Source organism: Ursus arctos, unplaced genomic scaffold (assembly GCF_023065955.2).
Source record: "Ursus arctos isolate Adak ecotype North America unplaced genomic scaffold, UrsArc2.0 scaffold_7, whole genome shotgun sequence".
In the NCBI taxonomy this organism is placed as follows: domain Eukaryota; kingdom Metazoa; phylum Chordata; class Mammalia; order Carnivora; family Ursidae; genus Ursus; species Ursus arctos.
Genome location: NW_026623089.1, coordinates 13,492,224 through 13,513,394, shown reverse-complemented (window position 1 = coordinate 13,513,394; position 21,171 = coordinate 13,492,224). Strand labels below are relative to the sequence as shown.

The 21,171-nt window shown below is 43.2% G+C and overlaps 1 protein-coding gene across 3 annotated transcripts in view; it reads right to left on the bottom strand.

Annotated features, from left to right (window-relative positions):
• SHTN1 (shootin 1) overlaps window positions 1-20,823 on the bottom strand; it is a 96,146-nt gene extending 75,323 nt beyond the window's left edge. Inside the window, exons 1-2 of one of the 3 annotated variants that reach the window (XM_026494221.4) lie at window positions 20,533-20,823; window positions 6,670-6,722 (exon numbers count right to left, since the gene is read on the bottom strand). In XM_026494221.4, the coding sequence (XP_026350006.1) occupies window positions 6,670-6,722; window positions 20,533-20,590 (111 nt within the window). In that variant the 5' untranslated portion in view covers window positions 20,591-20,823. Of the gene's footprint in view, window positions 1-6,669; window positions 6,723-20,532 lie in introns of those variants that run through there. The other 2 variants (XM_057308259.1, XM_057308258.1) reach the window with 2 other exon arrangements.
• Window positions 20,824-21,171: the final 348 nt, after the last annotated feature.

Sequence of the window (21,171 nt, the reverse complement as noted above, 5' to 3'; positions counted from 1 at the left end):
AAGGGGTGTGTGTTGGGGGGAGGGGGGGATCTATGCATACGGCAAATGCAGCTGACTTACTCCCAACCAGAGCTGAACAAAATATGAGGGACGTACCCATTCACTAAGCAGAAACCCAGACATCCGCTTATTTCATCATTTTAGGTGAACCCAGCAAAGTATCTTGCAACCTTTCTCTCATTCTACCAACAGAGGGAAGTCAGCAAGGATGCTGGGCCTCTACGGGAGAATGTTACGTCTCTGTGCCCTGCAGAAGCCCCTCACCCACCCCACCCCCTTCCTCTACCCTGCCCACGCAGCTGCGGCATTTGTAGAAACTGCTTCTTTTTGTGAGAGAATTGCTCATGAAGACTCTGCAATAGCAACAGATGTGAGGGCCCACATCACTGAATTAGGATGCCCAGCGGCTCTCTGGAGAGCCTGTGGCAGGGTGAGGTCTCTTCTAGAGTCTACGGTGGCTCTTTATGGAGCGGTAGATGGACCAGACTTTGGCCTTGCCGGTTTCGAGTATTAGAGGCCCTGGTCTTAACATGAGAAGCCCTGGCCATGTACCATATTTGTTCTTTGAGCCTCACCCAGGCAGATACCTGGCTTCCGAAACCCAACTAGCATTTCAAAGCACTGGCAGGGTGAGATTTGCAGAGGAGTCTCCGGTGCGAGCTGGCAATGCTTCCCTCCCCCACCACGGGCAGCTCCCTTCCTTCTCCCTCACACATCAACTACTGTTCATATAAAAATGTCTGCTTCACGGGCTCAGCAGACAGACAGAGAGGTTGCAGATACTAAGACTTCTTTATATGCCGCTGGGTGTATAGTTTATGCAAGGAAATCCCCAATATGCTGAATTGTGTCTGGCCTCCACTAACATGAACATTCACTTGACCTCTGTGGAGCACGAACGCAGCGGAGGGCTGCCAGCCTATACGAAGGACAGTATGGCCCAAGAAGTGCACACATGCATCGCACACACACACCATCAACAAAGTAGACACTGTACACGAGGCAAGGACCTTTTTGAGTGAATCTACCATAATCACCGAACGCCTCGATTTCCTTCCTCTGAGCCCTGAACAACCTATTAATACAGCGCCCACACATGCCAGGCACTGTGTTAAGCACTGGGCGGGGGGGCAGTCCAGGGGGTACCTTACAGACAGTGTGCTCTCATTAACACTTACAATCCACCAAGAAGGATCAACGACGAAGCAAGCAATTTGTAAGAACACTTTCCCTAAGGGGGGAAATGCGGCACTACAGGGACAGTCGCAGAGGCTCTAACACCAGGGCTGAAGAGGGCTCAGCCCGTCCCCGTTTCTACTTCTTCTTTTTTTTTTTTTTAATAATGATTTTTTATTATATTATGTTAGTCACCATACAGTACATCCCCGGTTTTCGATGTAAGGATCGATGATTCATTAGTTGTGTATAACACCCAGTGCACCATGCAATATGTGCCCTCCTTACTACCCATCACCGGTCTATCCCATTCCCCCACCCCCTCCCCTCTGTAGCCCTCAGTTTGTTTCTCATAGTCCATAGTCTCTCATGTTTCATTCCCCCTTCTGATTACCCCCCCTTTCTTTATCCCTTTCTTCCCCTACTGATCATTCTAGTTCTTATGTTCCATAGATGAGAGAAATCATATGATAGTTGTCTTTCTCTGCTTGACTTATTTCACTAAGCATTATCTCCTCCAGTGCCGCCGTTTCTACTTCTTTTTCTTGAAGTTCGCTCCCTTTGTGTCCAGTTACAACATTTAAAAATGTAAACATGCACAGCATCAGAACTGTGCATAGTTACCTATTTTAGGATCTTTGGTGATGCATTTAGAGGACCATCAACATCATTTTTCATAATACTGGACAATCCTAGTGTTCCACCTTTGGAAGTTCGGCTAGAACTTAACTGTGCCTGTCCTTAAAGAACACAATAAAAGAAATCATTCCCACTTAGATGGAATTCCTTTCACTCTCTTTCTCTTTTGGTGGTGTTCTTTCTTCCAATTCAAAGTTCTTTCCCTCCAATTTTCAGGAGCTGCCCCCTGAAGCCGTCTTGCAGCATTCTCCAAATTCTAGGTATTGTGTGTTAGATGGAAACACATGTCATCAGAACAGAGATCCTTGCTCTTTGTTTCTGGATAGATTGCTGTTAATAAGAGACTCATTTTCACTTTCAAACTGCTAAGTAATTACTTTTTCTCTGGCACAACCACTTGCCACTCTGTTCTAAAGAAACTGCATGTATGTGGATGTATTATGCATGAACAGTTAGCATAATGGATGCATATCTTGCTCTTTAAAGTGGCTTCTTTACTGATTTTTTTTTTTAAATAAAATACTTTGGGACCTTCACCTCTGAAATTGACACAAGAGAAAGAAATTCTAACAATAGACAACGGGAGCCAAGATGCAAACAGTATCATATATCTTGCTTCTTGAAACATAAGTCTTGGAAAGTGTCTGCCTCATTCCCTTTCATTCATTGTTCCTGGCAAGCTGACAGACCCGCCTGATGCAGTTACAGCAGCTCATCCAAACGACTTCTAATCAGCCACTTAAACATGTATTCATTTCAAAACTCAATCTCAAGACATAACATTAAATATAAATACTTACTGTTTAAAGGCAGATATTCTTCTATTATACACATTTCCTTCTCTTTACGCACACTCCACACACACCCCCGCCACCCTGAGAAATGTGAAAGCTATTCCATTAAAAGCTCAGTGAGGCCCTGCCCCCCCCCCCATATAGGAAAAAGCCCCAAACAATTATGACAAAGATCCTGAATGAGTCATAAGGAGAATGCCCTTCGATTGTAGGAGCAGGACTAACATCTGAATATGGGGACTGCTTCACGAGCAAACAATTACATTTTATTTGGTTGATTCCAAAACATATAGTCTTCTATTTTTCCATACCTCAAAAAACAGATGTGGACATCTTGTTGACTTCAATGTGATAGGCTTTCTTAACTTTTTAACATACTGCTGATAATGTCATTTAGAAACTAGGCAAAAAAATAATAGAAAGTAGAACCCTTTCCATAATCTCCACTTATCCTGAATTAAAAAAAAAAAAACCTGAACTTTTTACATTATAATCCAACTCCATATGACTTACTTGTACCCTATATACTATTTTGATAATAATTTTGGTTGATAAAAGGTGATAAGTACATAAGAAATACAAAGATGTTTTATTATAAAGAAGTAAACAATTAATTCTGCTTAAGAAAAAGTTGGAGAAGACTTTAAAGAAAAAAAATAAGGGACATGTAATCCAAGCATTAAGAGCTAATAAGAGTTTGTCACATAGTCTGGGGCAGAATCCTTATCTTTTTGTCCGTTTCCATCCCACCCTCAAACTCCAGACATTCACTTACAACAGTATAATTTATCATTTGTCCACGTGCCTGTGTCCCTCATTAGAGTGGTTTTACTCAAGAGTGGGACTTTCATATATTTTTCTTTATACTCCAGAACTCAGAAGGCATTCAACAGTCTTCCCTTCAAAAAAGCTTTCCTTATAAACTCAAACAGATTTTGATTCCATCCTCAAAGATTATGAGAAAAGCCACAAAATGATCCACATTACATCTTTCTTAAATAGGGCTAACTGCAAAGGAAAAGATCATTGACACACTGGCCCACCCTTCCAAGTCTACTCTTCCCCTTGGCATACCTCTGTCACAATCTGCACCCACACGCACTCACACACGTGATGTTTCTGACGTCAGACTGATTTGATATTTAACTTTCGGTTTTTAAGCACAAACCTACAGATGGTCAAGACAAGCGATCCAGAAAAGAACTGAGTCTGATAATTTGCTATGGAAAATTCATGAGCTAACAACAAGGAACAAAGAATAACACTAAGATGTTGGTGGAAAAGGTCAATCAGCTCCCATGAGTTTACCTCCTTCAAAAAGAACATTTGTGGTCAGAAGACCCGCATATGAAGCTCAACTCCGTGAAGCCCTGAGGTTCTGTTCTCTGTGCACTGGAGCTGACACGGGGCTGTTCGGAGCATCAGAAACATCAGGAACGTTAAGTGAGTGTGTGTGACCCACAATAGCTTCCTAATAATAAACACAGCCCCTTAAGCATCAACTCATGTCCTACCACTTGTCTCCACAGAGGAGATTCCAGAAATCCAAAGAAATCAAGCCCATTGCCCCTCCTCATTGATCAGGTTCATCATCTAGCAACAAAGAGAGACGTCATGTGGATGCGAAGAAGGGAGAGATAACTTGTAAGGCATTCATTCCGGTCCCTTCCACTCGTGCAAAACTCCCCCCCAGATCAGATTAACTACGGCAAAAGGACTTTCCCTTTAGAGTCCTATCCTTGACTAATTTTAAACTCTGGTTTGGGGCTACAGGGGAAGGATGGCCACGTGTATTTGTGGGTATGGACAGGGCAAAGCTCACTCGGCCAGGCGCAAGAAAGTGCTTTGCCAGAGAAAATGGTGCTCTCCGTTTACCACCTCCAGAACTAAAGCTGCTTTTCCTCATTCTATGCTGTATAAAAGGCTTTTATTATATGCTTCCAACCTTTGTAATACAGTCCCCCCTTTTTTTGGGAAAAAAATCTGCAAGAATAAGCCTGTTAGTCCTTTAACAGAAGATAAACAGAATGCAGTGAACTTAAAACCACTCTATTTTGTTTTATCCAACCATAGCATTCCATTCTGCATTCATTTCTTTTCTTTCCATTCTGTTAATAGTTATTTTTAAAGAATTAGCACAGAGGAAGGTCAGTAATGCACACAGATGTTACAAAAGTATAAGGCCATACTCCATGTAGAGAAACATGCAAACAGTTAATGGGCAAAAGTAATTCATAGTCTTCCTTTTTACCAAATGCATTTTACCTATAATTCCACTTGTGTAACAGATGGCTCACTTAAAAACCTCACTGCAGAAAGTGGCTCTCGGTTAAATAACCATCAACACCACCAGCAATGGATGTTTCTAGAACGTCACTATTGTTAGGGCAATGTGAGGTCTATATGTAAGCAGGGATTAGAGGAGGAGAAGAAAGAAAACAAAAAATTTACTCTTCTGCCTCTCATGTCATTCATCTTCTTCTCTATCCTTCCTTCTCCATCACATGAAGACACCTGTTTGCTTTCTCCCCTCCTATCTTCTAGTCAAACAGTTCTCCTGAATTAACCCTTCCAACTCGTCTTGCTCTTCCCCTCCTAGGCCAGGACACCTACAGAAGAGACTCAACTGGTAACTTCTTGGCTCTTCCCCCTACAGCTGGAAGATGGTTGTGCATCTGGGCAAAGACGCTCAAGCTACCTGCCCGAGCATCCCCCACGGGTTCCACTCTGAAATCACGGGGCATCAGGGAACCAGGAGTTAAGCACAAACCCCCCACCTGCTGGCATCCTCAGCACATCTGTGCTTTTGGGTAGTTATTGTGCTAGAATTGGGAATCTTGTCAAACTATTTTTCTGGGAATTTCTTACCACATTAGAGATGCATGCAGCAACCACTTTCTATCACAGAGATCTTCATCACCCCCACCTACCTACCATTCCCTAAATCACCTGATGGAAAGAAAAGAAGAAACTTAAGATTTCACAGACCATCAAAGACTTATGTGCAAATGTGCAAAGGAGCCTTAAAACTGGGTGAAAAATAATGGTCTCAAAATCCATTTTCATACGAACTAGAGTTCATACCCTTAATATCACCAACCGTGTTACAGCTATTGTATGTAGCCAATTAATATGAGTGAAAAACTTAAATATGATTCTTAACCCGCTAAATAACCTCAAATATGCCAAAGGTTTTACAAATATTCGGCTTACTGTCCATTTTCATTATAGATCCTACTCTCAAATTTTAAAGACAAGGTCTCATAATTTACAGCCATGATAACCGTCTGCTTCCATAACTACAAAGGACCTACAATGGACAGCTCTGCTCTCACTCTCCTACTTTTCAATTCAATTCAGCACTCCTCTTTTTTTAACTTAGACCTACCTGCTGTCCCCTCACTGACCTTACAGGAGGAAAAAAAAAGATACGTAAACAAACATTCACAAATCTTAGATGGACATGTACAGAGACAAAAAGGTAAGTAGTTTATAAAGGTACGTAAAATTCAATGATTTCAGCTTAAAAATAAAACTTCCAGGGCCCCTGAAAACATTCTCTAGGCGTTACTATCTTTGTAGTGGGTGATTTTCAACTTCCAGTATATTTTTCATATACTTAGAGGACACGAGCCTAAAAAAAAGTTTATGAAAGAAGATGGGCTAAACACCAATGTCTAACGCCAAAGAGTTCTCTCCAGAATGTACTCTGTCTAAGCCCCAAAGATACATGTCTTCCCTTCAATTCCATCACTAGAATCCCAAATCTGGTTGTTAGGGGAAAAGTACAATTCTTGGGGGCTTGAGTTGCTTGGCCTGGTGCCTTGCTGCACATTTAGCTGTGTAGTTAATCTCCCAGAGCAGCGCCCACTGTGGCATGCCTGCTATTCTTTACCATCTGGAGCCTGGAGTTGATATTAGCTTGAACCACACATGCAGGAGAAAAGAAAAAAGAAAAAAACTCTCATTCGCATTTAACTGAAATTGGTTGCAGAACAATGCACCATGCCGTCCAGGCTTTCACGCATGTAAGAAAGGAAAGAAAGGGTAAAGTACAAACCTTCTCCTTTGTTTTCTGGTTCTCTGCTCTGAGGTCTTCATATTCGCCTACGGCTAAAAGGAAAAAAAAAAAAAAGAAAAAAGAAAAAGAAAACCAATGTTATAACACCATCAAAAGTTTACTGCAGGAAAACCCCGGATCCAACTCACCTCTAGTGTCTCTTTACCAGGTTGGAGGTGGGGTAAAGAGGCCACAGAAGAAGGGCGTCTGCTTTTAAGAGTAAGAAAGAAAAAGAGACCACAGCAGTTGTGAGTGCACCAAGCCAAATTTCAGATCTCCTTAGGTCAGAGAAAGACCTCAAAGCCATAAGCGACCTATGACAAATCACTTCTCTCTGGTGCTCAGCACTCAGTCCTTTGACAGGAGACAGGTGGGTGCTCCCTGAAGTCCCTTCTAGCCCTGTTAGTCTGTGGTGCTGTAATCAGAGGTTTATTTTTAAAATCAGCCTCCAGAAAATAAAGACAGCTTACACATTCAGTTCAGTGTCACACATCTGCTTTATCCAGGGAGCAAAGGTTTATAACATACGCATTCAGCTAAGAACAACTATTTTCAGGCACTGCAAGATCATGCATCAGAAGCCATGACCAGATCCCAGCCAGATTCACTTCACTAAGTTAGAAAAATACGTGAACCATTTAGAAATATTTCCAACTATGTGAAAAAACAGCAGCTTATTATTTAAAAACCTCATTGCCAGACAAATAAAGTAGCCTGAACACCCACATTCATCTTTTATCCAAAGCACCATTCTTAGACAACCTCACGATTGAGAATATGATGTTTACAGCATAGGATGGAAAGAAAGAGCATGACCCAGCATTAGGATGGACAGAATGTGCAAGGTGGGCCTCCCCCCAGACCAGCCCCTTGACTGGCACCACAGAGCCAGGCCATTATCAGATTGGATGTTTATACTTGTACTTTCCAAAAAAAATGTAATTGGGATTTATCTACAAAAAGCTCAGTTAAAAAAAAAAAAAAAGACAAATAGGGTCTCCTATTTCCATGAATAACCAGATGATAGGAAAAAAAGAATCTGAAACCAGTGGCTTCAAGAACATTCCAGATAATCTGGTCATTCATTCTAGAAGTGTAGGATTCTAACCACTGGAACAGAGAAAAACCCCCAAATAAACAATTCACATGGTGAAGTATATCCTTTGTGTCCTCCAACAGTGATCTGAAGGATTCAGAATAGCTATAGTGATCGTAAGACCACACCCTTAAAATCCAACCAAATGAACAAATATTTGTGGGATTACACCACCAATGCCCTTAAGTTTTATTGGCACTCCATGACCATCTAAATTAGAGTTAATGGACAATTTTATTGAAGCCACACCCAAAAAGAATCCTTGAAAATTAGCCCATAAAATAGCTGAATGTATACATGTAAAGATAAAGCCTTTTTAAAAATAATTACATTTTCAACAGAAAATGCTTGAGTGACCACAGACTGAAGTCCTGTGCAACCAGCTCCTCATCAGCCTCCACCACACAAAGCCCAACGGGTATAAACTAAATTGTCCTTGGTTATGAAAAATCAATAAAATGACCCCCACCCTTTTTAACAGAAAGAAACAAAACTAAGAGATTCTAAAAATATATACCTATGCACTGCGTAGTCTGTGGTCATGGTCCCAAGTCTTATTACTATATCTAATATTCTTTCAAAAAATAAATAAATATTTTATTGAGAGACTTTAGTTTACTTGACATTTAAAAGTATCTGCAGATGAAGTTGAAAAATCAAGACTGATTTACCACTCTATTCTTGATGACCTACTTTATAGACGTACAAACAATAAAGGCTTATAAAACCATGATCTCATATTGACATTAAGAAAATGTTTTTCTATTTAAAACATTAGATAACAGCTTTGAAGCTTTTTAAAAATACCGATACCATTCTTCCATTATATTGCCAATAGAATCCAGATGAAACACTGCAGACTCCCAACTATAGGGTCTTCATGAAAAGCATTAATTAAGAGCCCTTCACCTATCATGCCTTAATGGAAACCACAGACAATGTGCTTTCTTGTGACTACGTGCAACTTAAAAAAATAAAGCCAGGTAAAGGGAATGGAGAGGAAAAGTTTGGGGAAAGTATGGGAGGAATTCCCAGTGGGAAGGGAACACCTGGGGAATAAGGCATAAATGAAAGAAAAACACTTATTTATATTTTTATTTACGTTAGAAAACTAAGCTCACTGTCCTAAACAAGATTTACACATACATACACACACACACACACACACACACACACACACACACACACACCCATAGTGAATATACATGTAACCCCATCCTCAGCGAAACTGGCAAAACCTGAAGTGACTATAGTATCCAACTACTTCATTTTTGGCCATGCTAAAGGGTCATGGAGAAAGCCTTCTCTTTGTTTCAGAACTGGCTCAGAGTTTGGAAAATTTTTAAGTGAGTCACACAACTCAGGTGCTTGGATGATACAGATCCTCCAAATCTTGAAGTAACCAATGAAAAGTAAAGATGAACTGGACCAACACTCTGCCGTACGAAAGATATTCACGGCTTGGGAAGACTTCATCTCCTGGGTTCACAGGTACAGTTTATTTCAATGTACTGTAAGGTCACATCGCACAGCAATTTAAAAGTGCAGCCGAGGGACTTTGGTCTAGTTGGTTAACCTCTCTAAATCTCCAATTCCTTCTCTGGAAAATAAGAATGAAAATTATATGTCTTTCTCATGGTGTGGTGATTAAGAGTGAGCTACCATGTAAGGTGTAAGAGTGCCTGGGTACATTACGTGTTCAATACATGTTAGCCACGCTCGTTGTTACTGACACAGCAAAATACATCAGATCTTGTGTGCGTGATAAGAGATCAGGCTGCTCCCTAATGCCCTCAGTCTCAGGCTGACTTCGGTCGCACAGGGCCTGAAAGCTGACAGAGCAGAAAATCTCTGAAACCCTACTGCTGCTACCCTGCACCAAATAAAAGGAGCAGAAAGGGGGATAATAATCAGGTGTAGTGTGTTGTAGTAGAAAAGAAAAGAGAAAAGAAAAGAAAAGAAAAGAAAAGAAAAGAAAAGAAAAGAAAAGAAAAGGCAAAGAAGTGGAAGCATATCCAGGAGCTGTACTTCTCAATCCTGGCTGCACACCAGAATCACCTGGGGAGCTTGTAAATCATACAGATGTCTGGCCCCCTTCCCGCCCACCCCACCCCAAGATTCTAATTTAACTAGTCTAGGGTGGACCTTGGGCACCATATTTGTTTGAGAAGTGAACACCCCAGGTGATTCTAACGTGCGGCCGGGGAGGGGAATCGCTCCATAAGAGTACAGAATGGAAGAAAAAGGGAGACGTGGAGAAAACAAGGAGAATATCAGGCAAGGCACGTGTTTCAAGAATCATGCTGGTTTTCCATTTTCCAACTCCCTAATGCCAAGAAAGGGAGCTTTCTTTCCAAGCTGCAAATCATGACCTAGCCAGCCCAGAAATCAGATGAGTAGACTTAGTCGCTTCAGAAGCCTGACACTTAAAGTTCATCAACGCAGGCAAGAACACCTCTGGCTGGGGTGAGTCATGATCACGGTTTGCCCAGGACTTTCCCAGTTTTAGACTGAAGACGAGCCCAGTGTCCCTGGACACGTCTCAGTCCCAGGCAGGCTAATGACCCTATCTCAACTATAAGCACCGGATCGGTACTTCCCAACCAATACCTTCTAGACCTGCACTGTTGAATATGGAGCCACTAGCTACATGTGGCTACTTACATGTAAATTAATAAAAATTAAAGAAAACTTAAAATTCCGTTCTTTGGTTGCACTGGCCGTATTTCAAATGCTCCACAGCTACCTGTGGCTGGGGGCTCCCACAGCGGACAGCGGACACAGGACATTTCCACCACAGCAGGAAATTCTGCTAGACAGTACTGTTCTGGACATCCCTATCCGGACAGCCTATAAGCACCTCAAACTCAACATGTTAGAAGGTGAACTCATCAAACTCCCTTTCACCCAAACCTCCTCCTTCCCACACGCATGATGTCCTGCTGGAGTCATCACTGACCTGGTCCTCAGCTAGTACCTCAGGGTCATCCTTGATTCCTCTCTTTCTCCCACCTTCTAACGAATTATCAAACTCCTCCCACCTCTTAAAACGTCTCCCCAGTCTGCCCTTCCTCTACAGTATGTCTGCCCTAATTCTAATCCTCAATAACAGTAAAGTCCTCTCATGGAGTAGCCTCTAGCCTCCCTCTATCCCAAGTTCATTCTTCACAAAGTAGATGGTTAGCATAGTAACGAGGCAAGCTGGTTACCTCATTCTTGCATTTAAAAGACCACAGAGATGTTACTTCACAACCTGAGACACCAATCCCCACTCCTTCCTGCCACTCAGCCTTAGAGAACACCACTCAGTCCATCATACCTCTAAGACCTTTCACACCCAGGTGCCTTTATAAACAGTTTTCCCTTCACCTGCAAGGTCTTCCCCTCCCCATGTTCCCTACCTCCTTCTTGACAAAGCAATTCAACTGTCATTTCCTGTAAGAAACCCTCCCACATACCTAAGGCAAAAATCAACTTTTATATTTCTAATATGCTACTAGAGGACCCTGTTCCTATATCTCTACTAGAGCATCTGCACGTAACATTATAAATTATCTGAGCATAGTCTGTTTTGTCTTCTCTCCCATTTGACTCATTGCTATAGACCTTATACCCAGCAGAATACGAAGCAGAGTCGGACCTACATTGACTGAATGGCTGGTTCATATAAATCTGTGATTTGGAGAAATTAAGCCAAATACGAACATCCCCATTTTAAAAATGAAGATACAAATAAATAGAGAGAAGTCACGTCCACAGTAAGAAATATTGGAGGCAGGACCGGTCTACTGATTTCCAAAGTCATTCGTGTAAAAAAAAAAAATTACTGGGCATTACCGTGTGCAATGCACTAAAACACTGGACCGGAAATAATCCTCCAGGGTGAGGACTATGTCTTTACGCACGCAGATACCAACATCTAGCACAATGCCTGACGTATAGCAGGCACCGGATAAATGTGTGTTAAATTAAAGAGGAAGAATGGATCTAGGTCTTCACGTGAACAAATCGTGAAAGAGCACATACTCTCCTCCCCATATTAAAAGGGTCTCTTACATCACGTGTCACAACAAGATACTTAATAAAAGTGAAGCTTTAAATAGCCATCAAATATAACCAGAAAAACCCTGCCTCATAAGATCTTCTCGTGCAGATTCGCATCCATTAAGTCTGCATCTTTGAGACTCATGTAGCCTTGAAACACCTCTTACTAATGGGGAACGAGGACATGAGTCATACGAGATAATGTTCAATTAGGACATTATTCCCTTCTGCACATATGCCAATGGGTCCTCTTTTAGAGCCAGAGCAGAAAGAGAAGTCATTTATACCTCCCTTGTTAATTAAAGCATTAGAAAAGCCAGAAAAAAAACACTACTGGAAAACCTGATCAAAAAACAAAGATGACAGATTTCACATCTGAAAAGAAATGATGGCAAACCTGAAATGTATGCATTACTTGGTAGAACACACAGTTCACTGCTAATAAATTAATGATGCTTAAGAAGTACTCCCTGCAAACTGGAGTAATGACTTCAAATTAACCCACAGAAAGGAAGGAAACTGAGTATGTTTAAAATGCATGTATAAGCCTGGTTTCCAGGCTGGCACGGAGCTTTTCTGTCACCACTCCTGTCCTCACAACAACAGAAAAGCGGAACAAACTGAAAATCAATGACTCTTCTTAGATCCACCAGAGAACTGAGGTCACAGGGCAAAGCGCCATTCCAAAACTTGGAGAGATAAGCGAGATACAGACAATCACGAGTTCCTGGTGCTGAAGCCAACGTGCAGAACCAGCTCGACAACCAGTAGCAAGAGAGGGAAACCTAAACTGTCACTGGCGAACTGCCGAAGGCTCAGTTCTAACAAGTTTGAGAGTTAAAAACTCCAGTGGGTGGGCCCGTCTTAGGAAGGTCCCAACCTCTTGCGAGTTTTATCTCCAGAAGTGCTATCACAGCCTCAGAGGAAATATCAGAGGAAATTTCCCTACTGCTTCAGGCAGGGGAAGGGGGAAAGGAGCCATGTTGAAATATGCCCAGAGCCTCTGTTCTTCGTAGCAAGGCCTGCCCTCGGGAGAAATTATTTCACTAGAGCCTCACACACTTGGTGGAAGGTCATAGCCAACTGCAGGCCCCTGTAGCCTTCCTGTCTCACCTAAGGAGGGAAAACCAAAACTGAGAAGCACAGGTAGAAGTCGCAGCCCAGGGGCACAGGCTCACCAAGAGATGGAGACCATATCACAGGACCACTGGAGGCTTCCCCTCCTCCATACCTTACCCTCACGGATGTTTACAGCAGCGTTATTCACAACTGCCAAAACTTGGAAGTAACCATCATGTTCATCAACAGGTGAATGGATAAACGAAATGTGATACATCCATATAATTGAGTATTATTCAGTGATATGAAGAAATAAATGTGCTATCAAGCCACAAAAAGACATGGGGGACCCGTACATGCACATTGCTAAGTGAAAGAAGTCAATATAAAAAGACTACGGAGTGATTCCAACTCTATGACATCGTGAGAAAAGCAAAACTAGAGAGCCAGTAAAAAGATCAGTGATGCTGCCAGGAGTTCAGATGTAAGGAGGAAGCGATGAACAAGTAAAGCAGAGGGAATATTTGGAGCAGTGAAATTATTCTGTATGGTAATGTAATGGTGGGTACGTGTCATACAATTGTCGAAACCCATAGAATGTATATAACACAAAGAATGAACCCAAATGTAAAGTATGGCCTTTAATAATAATGTGTCAGTATGGTCCATCAATTCTAAGAAATGTACCATACTAACTCAAAAATGATAATAACAGAGAAAACAGGGAGTGGGGGAAGGTGAGGGGCTATGTAGAAATTCTCTGGACTTTCTGCTCAGTTTTTCTGTAAACCTAAAACTGCTCCCCAAAAGTCTTATTTAAAACAAACAAACACACACACACACACACACACACACACACACACACACGTAACAGAATCATAGTCTGATCTGTGCCACAGAGGATTTGAGATAGAATCATGTAACTAAAAGGATCCAAATATATTACTGCTCAGTGTACCATACAAAATATTTCAGAACTCATGTTTAATATTTAATTTTTACCAGCATGGTAGACAGACAACAACAAAAGCCATGTTCCTTCTATGTTTTAAAGCAAAGCCTGGTTGTGTAAGAGAATAAAATGTACAGCTCGACAAAGTTTAAAATATACCCACTTTTTGGATCCACTTTTGAGAATTTTTCCTACAGCTGCACTTACAGATAAACGTGTACAAGGATGTAAGCCACATCTTTATTTTAACAAACTTTAATTTTATAAACTTTAGATTTATAGCAAAATTGCAAAGATAATATGGACAGTTCCCATAAGCTGTACACCCAGTTTCTCCTACCATTAACATCTTATATTAGTATGGTTCATTTATTACAGTCGATGGACCAGTACTGACACAGTATTATGAACTAAGATCCACACTTTATTCAAATTTCCTTAGTTTTTCCCTAATGTTCCGTTTTCCTTCCAAGATTCCATTCAGGTACCACGTTACATTTAGTTGTCAGGTCTCCTTAGACACCCCCTGGCTGTGACAGTTTCTCACTAAATAGGCATACACATATCTATAAGTATTTCTATATGTAATCATCTGTATCTAGATAAAGCAAAAGATGGATTCATACTGATGTCTCCACTCGCCCAAAGCATTATTTTTAATAGCAAAGACACAGAAACACAGAGGTGTCCATCCAGAGCACATTAACTACATTGGAGGAAATCTGTAGAGTGGAACACTATCCTATCAACTTTTTTGAAGATTTTATTTATTTATTTGCAAGACAGAGAGAAGGAGAGTGAGCATGAGCAGGGGGAGGGGCAGAGGAACAAGCAGACTCCTGCTAAGCGGGATATGGGGCTCCATCTCAGGACCTGAGATCATGACCTTAACCCAAGACAGATACTTAACTGACTGAGCCACCCAGGCGCCCGTAACCAGTCAATTTTTAAAGATTTAATTCTACATGTACTGATACAAATTCTATAATATATATTCAGTGATAACTACATATGTACACACAAGTGCACAATTTCTGAAAGGAAACAACAAAAAGTCAACAGTATAACTCTGAGCAATGTAAAGGGGGTTAGAGCATGCAGTATCAGTGGGTTGACACTGCCTCAAAGAGAAATACAATCTCAGGGATTAAAATTGTTTGCAACCTCCAAAGGATCACAGTACATAAAAAGATACACAGTATATCAGTGTTATTAAAATTTCATGCGGAAGCCTGCTTCTCCCTCTCCCTCTGCCACTCCCCCGGCTTGTGCTTGCTCTCTGTCAAATAAATTTTTAAAAATCTTTTAAAAAAATTTCATGGGAAGTAGGAACAATTAGGGGGAAAAAATGTCTAAAAGGACTCCCTAAGAGAGTATAATGAAATAAAGATTAAGAAACAATGAAATAGAGGAAACAGTTCATTGTACTTTTCACTTCCTATGCCTATTTGTTTTCCTATGAACATACATTTATTCTTTAATTTTTAAAAAAGTAATATTTATCTGGCCAATGGAAGTGTCAAATGAATCAGGAAATTCTGACTATAAGATGTAGTTCATCAGCCCATGCTGAGGGTCCATCTCATGGAGGGTTGCCCAGTTGGTGTCCCTTGGGCAGGAGCTCACAAACTTCAGGAGGAAATTGCATTTTTAATCACTATGTTGGTTTACAACAAACACCAAGTGTACCACAGAGCCTAAAATACTTACTATCTGGCCATTTACAGAAAAAGTCTACTGACCTCTCGTCTACAGTATATTCGCTTAAGAACTTTTTTTGGCGTATTCATACCGTGGAATACTATTCAGCAATGCAAATAAATGAACTACAGCCACACACACCACTGCTGATAAATCTCACACACAATGAGTGAAAGAAGACAGAAGCAAACACGGCATCCCATATGATTCCATTTACATAACTTTCAGAAACTGGCAAAACTTAACCTTCGGTGACACAAAGATCATTGAGGAAAGGCAGGTGATCATGACCAGAGGGGTCGTGAAGGGGTTTCTGGAGATGCTCTGATGTAAGAGTTGTTAGAAACACTGTTTCCAACAATTCCTTGAGATGTTCATTCATAGTTCATGCACCTTTCTCAACCTACATTGCACTTTGTTGTAAAAGCAAAACATTTCAAATATCAATTTTACAAAAAAATACCCAGCCGAAGAAAAATAAATTTACCAGGCTTCTTTTCATAAATAATAGGTGAGAAAGTGCATGCGTACCCCAGTTATTCAGAGATTGATGGCCCCCAAACCACACTTGGAAAAACAATGATGTAAAGCCAAGTTTGCGCTTGACACCATGGCAACCATTTAATCCCAAACTGCTTTCTACTGACTGACTTTGTATGTACCCAAGACCCACAATGCTTCAGCTTTTCCTGACTGATATAGTCGCGGTGGCAGGCCATCGTTCGCCTTTTTTTTTTTTTAAGATTTATTTATTTATTTATTTATTTGACAGAGAGAGAGAGAGAGAGAGAGAGAGACAGCCAGCGAGAGAGGGAACACAAGCAGAGGGAGTGGGAGAGGAAGAAGCAGGCTCCCAGTGGAGAAGCCTGATGTGGGGCTCGATCCCAGAACACAGGGATTACGCCCTGAGACGAAGGCAGACGCTTAACCACTGAGCCACCCAGGCGCCCCTGTTCGGCCCTTTTTGTCAAAATAATGCTCTAGCTACTTTCTGGCCTAGCAGTCAAGAGGCCAGGGGGACCTCTTTAATTACTACCTCTGCTCTAAGAATAAGCCTGCCTAAATTTCCATCCGAACCTTAAGCACTGGCTCTGTAGTCTTGGGGGAAAATGATAACTAACTCTAAAGATAAGAGGAGGTTGCCTTGCTTCAGAACCCACTGCCTTACCGTAGGATAGGATTTTCAGTGCGGCTGCTGTAGCTTTGGTCTTACATAATAGTCTCCTCAGTGTTGGGTGGCAATCGCGGCCCTCAAAACTTCCTCACCACGTTTCAAATGACACGGCATTACTACGCTGACCAGTTTAGTGGACAGCTGTTGTTTGTGTCTGCCCAGCCTGCATCCCCCCTCTTCTGGTAGTGGCACGCCATGCTTTTTTTGGACAACTACTCCAATCCATGGGTCTTGCAGGGGCTGCCCACCAAGGTGCCCGGCCCTGCCTGTTCCAAAGGACTTAAACCCATGACCCAAACTAGGCCACCTAGACACTCTTCCCGGAATTTACTGCCTACCACCATCTCTAGACTAGGAACTCCTGACCAGCAGGGACAAGGTTTTATTCATCGCTCTATGTCTGATGCCTAGCACAGTGCCTGGCTATGAATATTCAATGCATGTGCAATGAATACATTACAAAGAAAATCATGTACCTTAAACAAATGCTGAGCTAAGTCGATCATTTCCCAGCAGCATTCTGGAGGGGGAGCAAATTGTATGATGTTTTGTAAGGGAAATGTCCACTTCAGTAGCTAGGAAATATGCATCGGAAATAGTACCCCAAGTTGCCATTTGTCAGTGCATTAAAGATGTCAATCAGTCCAATAAAATAAAGCTCCAAAAAGGACAAAAAGAGAATTACCTCATTACCTCAACATCTGCTTGAACATAAGCAATCACACACTGGCTAATTTTTTTAAAGGGACATAATATAACTTTCTAGAAAGACATAATATAGCTAATTATACCATTCACGAGAAGGGAACATACAATGTTTTGAAGTAATTCAGAAGTGGGTGTGATTTAGAAGACATAGAGCTTCGGGAATGGTAAGTATAAATTAGAGACTGTTCATATTATGACAGACTCCGTCATTACATTTCACAACTTTTGTCAAAAGCGACCTTATTCACCACACCACCGAAGGCTTCACATTAGGGAAGGCTGCTGTCAGCTCTGCCATTCAGAGTAGATAGGAATCTTCTTTCTGAACACCCTCCTGGGGAATGGGTTCCAACTTTTGACTTAAAATTCACTAAGGAAGAAACGAGATGAGGAAAACCTACGTGGCCAATAAACACATAGAAAGATTTCAAACCTCACTGAGAACCAGGTAATACAATTTTTCTAAAGGTAGTATTTTTGTTCATTGGATTGGCAAAAATTAAGAAATTTGTCAGACTGCCAAAATTAGTAAAGACTGCTGTTGGTCAATGTTGACAAGTGTGGGGGGAAATGGGCACTGCTGGGGGGAACGTGACCTGGTACAGCCATTGGGGGGGCACTTTGGCGATGCCTGGCAAAACTTTATGTCTACTTGCCCTCTGATCCAACAATTCCCTTTTTAAGAATCTATCCTAAAACGTGTAATTGTACACATTCGTGTGACTATTTATGACTGTCTACTAGACAATAAACTTCAGGGGAGCAAAGACTGTCTGGTTCACTATCTCCACCCCCAGTGCTTACCATATGGGGCTCATACATGGTAGAAATCCGGTTAAGTATTCATTAAAGGAATAAATGAATATGTTTAGTCAGTGTTGCAAGAGGAAAAACAGTGTTCAGCAATACTGGTTCTTGTCCACATTTAACAGGAGTGGTGGAATTATTCATAATGCTAACAGGTAGTAAAGAAAAAATAGTCTATTTTCAAAAATAAATCATACACACCATCAGCTTACAAAATTAATTATCATATTGGCAAGAGCCCAAACACCTAGTTGCCTATCTTTCCACCTCAAATCGCTAGCTTCTGGGTTAGTTTCATGGGTCAAACAGCAACCAAATGCTCTTGAAATAAGTCAATTGTTATCACGGTCTATGATCCAATGACAAATAAATGCCCTGGTTTTGAGATGGGCTGAAAAAAATCCCAACACTTGTATGAGACTCAATACTAAAAAGGTGCACCTTTTAAGAAACACAAATTTCAAAGTCTGACTGTTTTATTGCCTTGGATATGCCCGTAATCGAGGAAATACAACCTCCAAAAATACCAATACCATGGCTTTGTTTTCCAATGTAATACAAGAAGGAACCAAAAGCTTAAGAATTCTTTTTTCTCAGTTCCCAAACTCAACAGAGACAGAGAATGTGTCCCAAAATCAAATATAAACAACTTGTGGATTATCTGCATTGTTAATCTACTCTTGACATCATTATATTCAGAATAAAGAGAAGTGAAGTTTTTAATTGTATCATGATTTGAAAACTGACTATCCATCAAAAGCTCTGGTATCCACTGACAGGTATCACCAATGATGAAAGCTCCAACTGTCTAGGATGCGAAGTAAGAATCTTCATGTTATTGGGAAAAGAGTGCTATTAGAAATAAAATACTGACAGAATCCAGCCCCTCACTAAACCACTGGAGAAATGCCAGATAAGGACAGTTTGCCCACCCACTAGATTCACTGATGTTTGTACCTTAATGACTTTATGACCTAACGCTAGTCTAGGATGGGAGTTGAAGAGTACGGGAAGGCAGAAGCCATTAACATTTATCCAACACTTTCTAAATACCGCTAATAAATGTGCTCTGTCTACGTCAGTGAGGTCATGACTTCCCCCACGATAACAGCACTGGTAAACAATCATGCTGAGATTTGTTTCCAGGAGTGTCAACTCCAGAGAAGTCCACACACTGGTGCAGATGGTATGTTTGTGGTGTCCAGGAGCAACAGGTCATAGTACCCGACAGGACCTAATAAAATCATCTGGTGTAACCCATGTCTTCCGTCAGGTAAGGCATGCTAACCACAAGACCCATGGAAGGGAAGAGACTCTTCAAAGTTCACAGAGTTGGTAAGCTGGGTCAACATAAGTGAAAGGGCGAGAGAACAGCAAGATTAGCCACAGAGCAGGACCTCTTCCACTCCGTGGCCATGTTACCACGTGACTCAGAAAGGCATGTCCCTACACATGTTTACTTCCTAAATCTGTGCAGTTCCTCTCTCTCTTGACCCATATTCTCAGGCCACCCTGGGCCAGGGTAATAACAGTAATTTTAAATGGAAAGAGTGTCGAACTCACACTTGATCGCTAACTTGGCTTTGTTGAGAAGTGCAGTAAGAGATGACAATGATTGATTAGAACAGTTCAGGAGCAGGTAAACCAGTTACTCGGCAGCGTGGAAATGCAAAGACACGGCCTGGCTCTCCTGCAGGCCAGAGCCAGATCTTCCTTCAGGAAGCCCAACACCGGCAGGGTGTGGGCTCACTAACTAACACACTTAAAAATGGTAAGTGGTAAAACACATCATGGCCTGGAAGCGTGGCTGGGGAAGGAAAGAGGAACTAGACCGAAGCCGACTGAAAAGCAGGGAAGGCTGAGAAGCTGCGCGGCAGGCCTCCCCGCGCCACGGTGCAAGGGTGGGGTCCCGGCTGGGGGAGCAGGGCCAGCGGAGCTGCCGGAACCGCCCGCTCCCGACGCATCTGGCCCCACCCGCTTCTCCCATCTGTGAGGGGGTGCCCTGGGTCCTCGGCCGCCCCCAAATCCCGATCCCTTCCCCCAACCCGGATGACCAGCTCAAGCAACCTGCGGGGAGCGCTTCCCGCACTGCCCCACGCCCCCCGCACCCGCACTTTACCCGCAGCCCTGGCTCTCCGAGGCCCGCGGGGCGCGGAGGACGCTCCCGCCTGGGGGAATGGGCTGCGGGGTGAGCGCGGCGACCGCGACAGCCACCACCACCCCCCCCACCCCCCGCTCGCCGCAGCCCAAACCCAGCGCCCGAGAGGCGTCCCCGCCCACGGGCCGCGGCGGCCCGCACCTGGCGGCCGCGCGCCCGCCTACCTTGCTCCTTCAGACTGGTGATGAGCTGCAGCTGCTTCTCCTCGTCCGAGCTGTTCATTTTGGCAGGTGGGGCCGGGAATAAAGGAAAGGAGGGAGAGGCGAGGGGTGCAGCGGGGGGAGGGGGAGGAAAAGCAAGATGCCGGTGGCGTGTGGCGGCACTACCCGGAAGTTGGGTCTGCTCCCGCTCCTCCTCCTCCTGGCGCCGAGCGCGCGAGTGAGATCATCCCCACGCACCTACTCTGCCGCCGCCGCGGCTGCACCTGCGGGCGGCGCGGCGGCCGGGGGCGGGCCGGGCGGGCAGCCTGGGGCAGGAGGTGGGGCGGCGGGAGGAGCCGCGGCGGCCCGGGGCCGCAGCCGGTGCCCCGCCTGCAGCGGCTCTTGCGCCTCGCCTTCCCCCGCCGAGGCCGGCGCCGCGGGGTACGCAAGGCGGCCCGGGGCGTGGGACCCGCGGGTGTACGCCCCGGCTAGCTCCTGCACCCCACCCCACCCCCTGGACACCCCGACACGCGATCGTGGGGCGGATGCCGGCCTTGGGGCTGCGGCGTCCCTGGCGACCGCACTTGGTGCGCTACCGCGGCCCGCCCCTCCCAAGCCACCAAGGGAGAGCGGGGCGTGGTGGGCAGTAAACACCGAGGCTTT